Source organism: Euphorbia lathyris, chromosome 8 (assembly GCF_963576675.1).
Source record: "Euphorbia lathyris chromosome 8, ddEupLath1.1, whole genome shotgun sequence".
Taxonomy (NCBI): Eukaryota; Viridiplantae; Streptophyta; class Magnoliopsida; order Malpighiales; family Euphorbiaceae; genus Euphorbia; species Euphorbia lathyris.
In genome coordinates, this window is record NC_088917.1 from 52,396,121 (window position 1) to 52,407,098 (window position 10,978).

Genomic DNA, 10,978 nt, shown 5'->3' on the forward strand with positions numbered 1-10,978 from the left:
CCGATTTGGAATAAGAAAGAAAAACTTTAGTAGAAGTAGTGAAAGGAAGAGTTTGAGAGACATAAGAACTATAACCTATACGTCAGTTACTGCAAAAGTTACAAATATGGGGAAGAGTGAAGTACACAACAACAACAACAACAACAACAAAGCCTTAGTCCCGAAATGATTCGGGGTCGGCTAACATGAACCATCATATAAAACCGTGAAAATCAAGTCGTGTCAGCGACACAGATTCGCTCCCTCCACTCCGTCCTATCCACTACCATATTTTCCTCAATTCCCAATAAACTCATATCACTCTCGATCACCCTCCTCCAAGTTTGCTTAGGTCTTCCCCTACCCCTCACCACTACGTCCCTTTGCCACTCTTCGGTTCTCCTAACCGGCGCATCAAGCCCTCTACGTCTCACATGGCCAAACCACCTTAGTCGGTTTTCTCTCATTTTATTCTCAATAGATGTGACCCCTACTTTTGTCCTAATTATTTCATTACGCACCCGGTCCTTTCTCGTGTGACCACACATCCATCTCAACATACAGAGTGAAGTACACAAAAAAAAAAAAAAAGTACTAGGACTTTGGTGTGGCTTATGGACAATTAGACACAAATTTTTAACAAAGTAGAGTGGCAACTTCATCCAAATCCTTGAGAAACAACCTTTTGGAGACAGATGTGGACTGTATTGGACTTTGACCACAGTTCTGCAAAATAATTACGCCAAGTAATGGTCTATGGAACAAAGACTCAGTTGACCACTCTTGTCAGTTATTCAAATTTGTGTCTGAGTCATGAAAATTGGCATTAAGAAATAAATTTAGCCCCCCTCCCCCTCTCTTTTTCTCAGTTTCTATCCAAGGGACTATAGACACAAACAAATTTGAATTTGAGAGACATAGTGCACTCTATGCTTACTTTTCCTTCAAGCATTCTTTTTCAATTTGATCATTCTTTTTACAAAATCAGGTTATACTTGTTCAAAACAAAATAACCATAGAAAATGCCCAATGACATACTTATACGCTCTTAAGTGGAAACTAGGAAGCCCACTATATTTCCATCAATTGTGTACAAGAAACAACACAAAAAAAAACAAAACAGAAAAACCTGAATTAAACTAGGCAGTGTGTGAATATGTAATGCACAGGATTAAGATATGGCTCCACAGTCTAACACAACTATATATGTATATATATATATATATATATATATATCAAATTCATGAAAATCAGATTAAACTAGTAAGAAAGTAAAAAATTCAAATAAAGATGATTTGTACCAAAAATAGACAAGCCTAATAAGAACTTCAGTGAACAAGGTGGCATAACTTCTTATACACTTCAAACGGGAGAAGAAAAATAAGGTACATATGTGTGTGTTGTCATTATAATTACAAAATGGAATAAAATTTGTTGAATAATGATAGAGAATGTGATTTTGGAATTGAGGTGTAAATTGGAATCAAAAGACACGTGGTTTATGGGCTTAGCTGGAGTTTGCTGGGAGAGAAGGAGAGAGGGTTGTAGGTTATATAGTTGTGTGAGGTTTTAGAGGGGAAAAGCATCTCTGGGAATTTAGTTTGGGAGTGGAGTTCTCTCCACTGATAGTATGTCTGGGCATTAGGTTTCTCTACTGATTTTATCATTCTATTCCTTGTGTTTTCAATTCTGTTTGATTGATAAGTTGTTGGGAAATACAATTTCTAGTCATAAGCTCAAATCATCTTCTATCTAACATATCTCTGTATCGCGATATCCATCAAATAATAACAAAAAAGGAATAAAAATTTGTTGAAAAATCTTACCTGGATGCAGCAGTAAGCTCGTTATCACTGCCATTTCTGCGACACATCAAATAAACAGCAGCAAAAATCAACATCAAAATGCCTTCTTCTGCCAGATTGATGCCCACAAGCATTTCTAGAGATCTGTTACACCAGAAAAGAGCTAAGAACTGATTATTTCACAACTTGACATATGTGTGTGTGTGTGTATATATGTCATTGACATCAATTGTTACTTACTGGTATCTAAGAGGAATATAAGCTGAGGAAAAGAAACAGGGTGGAAGACAAATATTTTATTTAGCAGGCCCATAACTTCCAGATATTCAATGTCCCTCAAACATTAGGGTCCTAGAGTCAACTTATCACCCAAATCTACAGCCAAGACACAGGAGTGAATGCCAATATGCATTTTTTTTTAAAGATAAAAACATCACCTTCCTTTAAATTTTATCAGAATGATCTGAAGACACTAACAGCTAAAATCATCCTAAAGATACCAATAATACAGCTCAATGGTACACATGCAGCAAATACAAGTGAGCAATCTACGATTTGACAACTAGCCCCTTCAAAAACCCACTTAACTTGAATAAATTAAAAATAGAAAATAAAAATAAAAATTGTGCTCAAGATACTTTAAAGCAATAAAGCAAACAGTGGTTTCAAGATTCAAGGTTTTCCCTTCAACATGATCAGAGATAAGAACAGTTGAGGCCAGTCAACCCCCTCAATAAAGGATGAAAAAGTTTCTTTAAGGAAAAAAATACAAAGGAGAAGGAAGAAAACCATATCCAATAAAAGACACAATTTCCAAACTACTCCAAGCTGAATGACATGGAGCTATGATGCACGGAAACAGAAACAGAAACTGAAATGGAAACGGGGGAAACGGAATTTCTAAAAAACATAGGAAACGGAAACATGGGGGAAACATGTAAATATTAAAAATATAGGGGCATATTTATAAATATTTAAAAATATAACAAACATAAAAGTTTAACATTTATCATGATGGTCTTTAAAACTAAGTTCTTTATGTTAAAAAAATAAATAAGAATAAAGAGCACACCTTAATTACATTTATCAACAACATAAAAGGCCCAACTATAACATTCCAGAAGCATCTCACCACAGCATTAGAGAAGACAAAAAAAAAGAGAAAAATTGAAAATAAACCAACAAGAAGAAGAACTTCAAGCCTTGGTCTTCTGATTTCCCAGACCAGTCGAAGAAGAAGAAATCAACAGACAAGAAGAAGAAGAAGAAATCAAAGAAAAGAAATCAGAGTTTGTGTTTCAGTATTAAGAAGAAGACGTTAATACCTGCGTTTTTTCTCAAGTCAGTGGAGATAGATTTCAATCTCAAGAAGATTCAGTAATTGGAGAAATTATGTTTGATAAGTTGTTTATATAGAATTAGATCTTTGACTTTTGAAATCAATTAAACCGTTTAAACATGTCAGTGAATATGAACCAATTTCAGTTTTCCTTTTCCTCAGAATCGCAATTGGTACAAACCTTTTGAGTTTTGACACAGAAACGTGTTTACATTCTGGAAAACGCATTTCAAATTTTATGTAATTACAGAAACCTGCCCGGAAACGTTTCGTTTCCGTTTCCGGGCTTCCCGTTTCCCACATCTTGTGGAAACGCTGAAACTTTTGCTGAAGAACGTTTCCGTGCTTCATAGACATGACTTTTGAAATCAATTAAACCGTTTAAACATGTCAGTGAATATGAACCAATTTCAGTTTTCCTTTTCCTCAGAATCGCAATTGGTACAAACCTTTTGAGTTTTGACACAGAAACGTGTTTACATTCTGGAAACGCATTTCAAATTTTATGTAATTGCAGAAACCTGCCCGGAAACGTTTCGTTTCCGTTTCCGGGCTTCCCGTTTCCAACATCTTGTGGAAACGCTGAAACTTTTGCTGAAGAACGTTTCCGTGCTTCATAGACATGGAGAAGTTAGGCATACAATTGTATTCCATTTTAACTGCACAAGCAACAAATTTTAGCCTTTCTTTCCCTATCCAGGGACCTTAATTTAATAACTTGTGAACTTCACAAATCTCATTGGCACATGTACCCCACATAAAAACACCAAATAGAAACTTCAATATATAACAGGAGACCACAAAATGTAACATGAGAGATTATAAAACTGACTACAGCAGGAGCACGTGATACATATATTAAACTGTAAAAGCACATCATTAGACCTTTTCATCTGCAAGCAACAATTAATTTGCTAATCAATTTAAAACAACAAACCTAAATGCTTCAATTATGAAAGGTTTCACTTCTCAAATGAAGGGTCAAACATTCAGAAACAAGTTAAGCAAACAGAAAAGGTACAGCTATTGAGCATCCAAATACTTTCGCACTTCCAAATCCTAACCTGGTACATGTAGAAGGCAGAAAGAAGGGTTCAAGGATAGAAGAAAACTAAGCAACATCTAATAAATAATATACAACACGAAATCTACACTAACCCAATTGGGTTGACACGACATTTTAGGCTTGGTTACGATTGACACATTGACACTAACTTGATAATTGACATGACACGAACACAACACAAACCCGATAATTGCCACCCCTAAGAATAAGAATAATAATAATAGGTGTATGTTTATATGATATTGTTTAGTTTTCATTGACCTGCCAATTCAAGTAAGGTAGCATATTTCTATTTGTTCAACTCCTTGCACGCAAAAAATACAGACACACGAATAATAGAAACAAATCCTATATTAGACATTCCCTTTACAAACACACGCACACAAAAATAAAAACAAATATATATATGTAAGGCCAAAGTTGAAGTATGGGTATGAAAAAAAATGCCATCATAAGTAAAGCAGGTATGCAAAAGCCAAAAGAGTAGAATCTTACTGCTCTATTTCATCAAATTTCAGGTAGTCCAATGCCATTTGTAGCCGACGCATCCTAGGAATTGTTATGTCCCAGTCTGACATAGCAGTAAAATTCAAATTTCAGAAGCACACTAACATTTGAAAAATGCAGCAATTTCAAAGCAATAATCACATGATAAAGTCAGAAACTACATCCAGCAACCAAGCATATCTACCACCTTCCAAAGGATGCATTACTTTCACTCCATGACTAAATCAATGAAATTTGAGAACCTTAATCATCATAGGCCCTACCCCCATTAATTAGCAATTTCAAGCATGCCTCTGCAAATACTAGACAGTGTTCATTACTTTCTAGTTTCTACTATTTAAGAAGCACCTTGAACAATGACTATATCCTTCATCAACTTACCATTTTGTATAGATAAACTTGGTTCAATTCTCATCATTTCATCCTCATATTAAGAGTCTTTGCCTCTGTCAATGTGCACATACATATTTACAACACACATGAAACGCCCTAAACTAATCGAAGTCGTGGAAGGCACCAAACAAGTGTTGGGATACTGACAGGTTAGGAGCTTCCCCCATACAACTAAGAAGGTCAATAATAGTACGATTCAAGCGCCAAGTGCCTCTCACCTTAACCAAGACTCGTGCTGGTGATAAAAATAAAAAAAAAGGAAGATCCATTGCCTCTACTTAGCACATTCAAGGTTTCAAAAACTAGATCACCCAAGGACTAACAAGCAAGTTTATATCCAACATTTACTTGTACGTTTCTTTTATTAAGATGCTCAGAAAGTCCACTATAGACACAACTTCACCTTAGCTATTTCCCATAAGGACAAATTAGACATAACCAAAAGTTTCAACTAGCTTAACTAACAGATTTCCATAATTACCAATACCAGAAGGTCAATTAAGTACATGCCCTAATTAACAGCTTTGACAACTATATGATAATAATATACGCAATAAACTGGCACAAAAAAAAATAATAATAAAGATAAAGAAATGTGAGTACTTGCAAAGAAATTATTGTTCCTGCATAAATAATTGATACATGCAATAAATTATATGAATGTGCAAAGTTTGAGCATTCTTCTCACCATTTTCCAAACACAGGCGATCTGCCTCTTCAGGGCCCTCGTACAAAAGAACTCTATCCAAGACTTCAACCTTCCATGCTGAGAACAGCTCCTTTGATTCCTTCATTTGAAGAGTTTTTCTCATTGCAAATCTAGTACCTGTTTTGAAGCAGTGCCGCCAATACCCAATGGTTTCAACAGGAAGAAAATTTGAAGAGAGGGAAACAGCCGGAAGAACAACAGAAATGCCAAATTCATTTACTAAATAAAGACATCCCTGAAATGTGCAACCAATTGCTTCTCCAACAGAAGCTTCTTCATTCCCTTGGAAATTTCTGCCCCCATAATTCAAGTATGCATCATCATGAACAACCAATCCAGTATGCAGATTTGAATGAATGACTTGAACACTGCATTGGCTCTTAATACCTTGCTTTCTGGCAAGCCGAGTGAGACCCAGAGGCGAGAAACAGATACAATCATGCTCACTAAATCTCTCTGTTGGAAGAAAAACTTTCCTCATAGGTTGTAAATTTACCTTAGAATCACAAGACGTATATTCTGATGAAGCACAAGAGATGCTTGAGCAAATGTCCCTCTGGGTCCCCTTCCCATGAATGTCCCCATGTAAAATAGTTTGAAATGCATTTTTTGTATTGCATTGGAAAATGGAAGCATCACCTTTCCTAACTGATGAATTATTAGAAAATTTCCTTTGGTGGCCTATATCAGAACCACCTACCTCCCAACCAACCAATGTACCCAATCCTAGATGTTGAAAATGTGGAAGCAATTTCTCATGTGTGTAATAAGTGTCTGGTAGATAGTCTTCAACGCACAAAACATATATAATACCACATTCATCAACTACAGCTAATAAGGAAGTATGTATAGTAACAAGCAACTTTCTAAACATTCTTCTACCAAATAAATCACCAACTTGGGAAGTTGACTTATCACTAATTTGATCAACATGTTTCAATTGTTGATCAAGGGTTGCAGAAACTTTTTGTTGCTGCCACAGGGTTGATCTTGGGTTAAAACCACAAGCCTGTAAAACATTGAGATGTGCAACAAACTCACCAGAAATTGCAGCATAAAAATAGATTAACCCAGAAGCATTCAAGCAAACAAGAAGGTTGTCAGAAAAGCAAAAGTCAGTCCACTCAGTCACAGGATCTACATTTACATTATGTGCAAGCTTCACTAACGAAACCCACTGGATCCCCAAACTACCTAACCTAGCAACAAGGAGCATAATTTTTACACTGCTTCTTCCAATCTCATCCGCAGAATGAACTAAAAGAGAATCTGTCAATGATAAAACAAAGCCAATTAGACAATGTGAGTTGCTGGAGAACACTCTGGAACATTTGTATGAACTAGCACCAAAATTATTAGAGGAACCAGCGGACATATTCATATTACTATGTGGAGCCAAAGAAGTCTCATGCTGGCTTTCTTCCTTATTAGAGCTGGAGTTTAGAGAAGAAAGCAAGTCCAGAACTGGAAACTTCTCATCAAGAATGCTAAACGAAACAACCTTTGTAGAACATGGAAATGATGTCTTCTCCGGGAACATAGTCCATATGTTACCATTCGATTTTATTGTTTCAGGTTGGACAAAGAAAGAGCACAACCAGCTTTTTGAAGAAATACCTCTTGACATCCGATCAACACTAGTTTCTTCAGATAGATCTTGCCAACTTTCTCCATTTTCATTGGCCTCTTTAACAACTGAGCTAGTGTTAGAGCCTTCGGAATGCAAGCCAAAGGACTCATGAAATCCCATATTTTGAGCTGACCTAGAAGGGCCCCACTCCACCCACCTTCCTTGCCCAAACTCACCTTCCATCATGGTTCTTGTTAATCCAATTTTATCAGGTTCACAAAAGGCATGCACTGTAATGCCATTACTGCCACACACAAATAGGAGCTCTCGGAACAAAAGATCATCATGCAAATTATAGGAATCTCCACATATACCCCAGGCCAATGAGTTCACGTCATAAACAAAAGGGTAAGCACTAGATCTTAAAATTGCATCTTGAACAGAAACTCCACCATCAAAATCCATTACTGATGCATCATTGAGGGAAATGCTGTCTTTTGAATCTGAACTAGGTTCCTTTGATGACTGCGAACAAAAAGCTGGTGAAGATTTATTTAGCAGACATTCCTTCTGGCAACCTTCTGAAAGCTTTTCATCTGTGGAATCCCCTACCAAGATGATTGAAAAGAAAGGGCAATAAGATGTCAAAACTTTTAAACCCCAAATCTGAAATCTAGAAAACCTTACATATGGTGAAGATAACAAGATTCACACTATAAGACACACTTGGACACATTGATAGAGGTCTGCAGGAGTTTGCAGAAACTGCTGCAGATAATAAAATATTAAACTATGCAATAACTGAAGAAGAGTCCTCTTTGAATATTTACCATTAACCAAAGGCAGCAGCAAGGCTTCACTCTTATAGGATAGCAATAACAACTGATCCCTTGTAGGAGAAATGAAACCTTCACGAAATTCTGATAAATTCAACGAGAAATGAGAAAGTTCCCATTTGAGTAGCTGCAGGACACCAGGAGTCTCACCACCAAGAGAGGAATTCATTATGTCCTAATATCCTATACAAAATAAAGTAAAAGAAATACAAAAATAAGAATGAATGGCAAGATTTGGTTGTTAGAGAACTCAGCATTTAAAAATAATTACAAACCATGTAAAATAAGAGCTGTCCTCAATACTTTGTTTGAATGGCATAAAACTATGAAAGATATTTGCATGGTGTCTATAAAGGAGAGATAAATGCCTCAACATCATAATCTCAACTTATTTACCACCAGTACTCAATGATATACTAAAATATAAAAATAAATGAACAAAGCTCCCTTTTATTGGCTTTCTCCTATAAATAAGATGCACAAATCAATAAATTGGTCTTTGTTTTTAATCAAACCAAATAAAAGATAGAAACTGGCTTATCGTCTATCCATCACAAAAGAAAATAAGCTTACATTTTTTTTCACACAGTTTTTTTTAAGAAGTAATATAGTTAAAGCGTACATTTTTCCTAAAACTAAACATCCTAGAAATATTAAAATTAATCTTGCAAGCTCAAGGCTATTATGAATACAAACAGATGAACTAATTAAGTATAATTTAAACTAGCATAATTTAAGAACACTAATTCATTTGTCGATAACAATGCACATCAAGTAGGGGCATACTAGAGTATCAACAGATGAACTACATTCTCAAAAAGGAAAGTGAACCATATTTTCGGACAATGGAAAAAGAAAGCCTATTATTTTGCAGTGTAATCAAAGGAACTCACCTAAGCACAAAGGTAAGGTGCAAGTTACCTCTAGCTAAAAAATAGGGGCGGCTTTGAGGAGGTAATGGCCTTATGTGCCTAAGTGTTGCCTTTTGGTGAGAGGCACAGAAGGCCACAAATCAGCATAGGTGGATTTGTTTTTCCTGATTTAAGTTATACAGGAAGTCTAATTAACTTTGCAAGTCAGATGCATTTTAGTAATTTAAGTTATATTAGGAAGTCTATGTATCTTGTTTAGGGGTTTTTAAAACTCGATCAAATGTCAAATCATTATCAAAACAGTCATTTTCAGTAAGACACTACTCCATTTTTTTTAAATAGCAAAATATATATATATATATATATAATTCTCTTTCATCTCTAACTCGCCATTCTCCATGAGTGGTCAGTATATTCTCTAGACTATTCATATATTTGTTCTCTAAAATCAAAATAATTTTGATTCATGTTCATCAGTTGACATTGCTGGAACAAATGAAACAGAGATTCTGTTTTCATAATTACATGAGCATATCATTTATTTAGCATATTCTCAATGATCTCTAAATCAAGTTAAACTATTTGTGTCCTTCCTTCAAAATTGGAAGTTTAAGAAGGGACCACTGAAGCCATAGTGAAAAGCTTCACAAATCAACTGTACTGACCAGGATACAAAATACAAATTAGTTACATATAATAAATGGAATCTTATTAAATCATATATGATGCAGGCATCTTGAATTGCATTAAGCTAAGTTCCATTTTCTGCAGGTACTGTACCTTATGAAAGTGATAGGAATTCATATAGCATTGTATCATCATGGTTCACAATAATTCTAATATTACAGCAAAAAAACAGAACAAAATCGTGCGTGTTTAGGCCCTTTCAATTCCCACAGCTAAAATTAATTGGGCCTTCTTAGGCTATGTTCATAGAAAAGCTAAATTCATACTAAGTTCGGCTTCCTGAGAAAGATAAAGCCAACCTAGTATTTTAGTAAGTGCTCCATGAATTGCCTAGGGTCCAGATTAGATAATGGTCCAGCTAATATGAGAAACAACTGAAACTAAGTTTACCAGCTAAATCCATACAAGTTTCGAACAATTCTCCCAGAAATTCCTTGATAACAAAATAGTGACATGTTACACTCAATCCCATCCATAAAGACCGATTATGACAATAAGTGCATCCAATTTCACAAATTCCTAACCCATCCTGAAATCCATCCCTGCTTTTGTTTGGACATAATAAACACTGTATTATGTTCGAACACAAGCATACATAACAAGCAGGAAATGGGAATAAAAACCTTGACTGGAGTTGTCTTTCGTTGAGGGAGGTCAGCTAACAGAGAGAGGAACGATGACTGGGAAAGCATATCAGCGGCGGCGCTCGGCGACGGAAGTGCACCAGGGGCGAACGACGGCGAGAGGCGAGAAGAATAGGTGGAAGTGAAGAGAGCGAGACTAGATGGCAGAGACGGGAGAGATGGGAAAAGATCTGCTCCAGGGGGTCGATCTGAACCCCGTATTACTCTATTAAAACGCAGCCTTAAGGTGCGTTTTTGTTTTCTTCCCACTTTTGTTAAAACTCCAAATTGACGAGGCCTTCTTTCCGTCGTAAACTTGAGACGACGACGCCTTTTCTGCGTCGTAATAACAATTATATATATATTGAAACAATAATACAAAATTAGTGCAATGTACAAGATATATATATATATCACATATCACTTTACATGATAGTATGAATTATTGCATTTAATGGCTTTTGGAAATATCAAAAATCAAGTCATAATTTGTTTCAAAAAAAATGGTCATAATTCTTCAAAAAAAAAAAATCAAGTCATAAGAATTTAATTTTTTGAAGTATAATTTATAAAAAGTTTGAAGGTAGAAAAA

The 10,978-nt window shown here is 35.6% G+C and overlaps 1 protein-coding gene across 1 annotated transcript in view; it reads right to left on the bottom strand.

The window, feature by feature from the left end:
- The window catches only part of LOC136203761 (uncharacterized), a 31,067-nt gene extending 20,367 nt beyond the window's left edge, over positions 1 to 10,700 (bottom strand). Inside the window, exons 1-5 of the mRNA XM_065994986.1 lie at positions 10,387 to 10,700; positions 8,199 to 8,387; positions 5,778 to 7,976; positions 4,685 to 4,760; positions 1,806 to 1,928 (exon numbers count right to left, since the gene is read on the bottom strand). Coding sequence (XP_065851058.1) covers positions 1,806 to 1,928; positions 4,685 to 4,760; positions 5,778 to 7,976; positions 8,199 to 8,373 — 2,573 coding nt within the window. The 5' untranslated portion in view covers positions 8,374 to 8,387; positions 10,387 to 10,700. The remainder of the gene's footprint in view (positions 1 to 1,805; positions 1,929 to 4,684; positions 4,761 to 5,777; positions 7,977 to 8,198; positions 8,388 to 10,386) is intronic.
- Between the last annotated feature and the right edge of the window lie 278 nt (positions 10,701 to 10,978).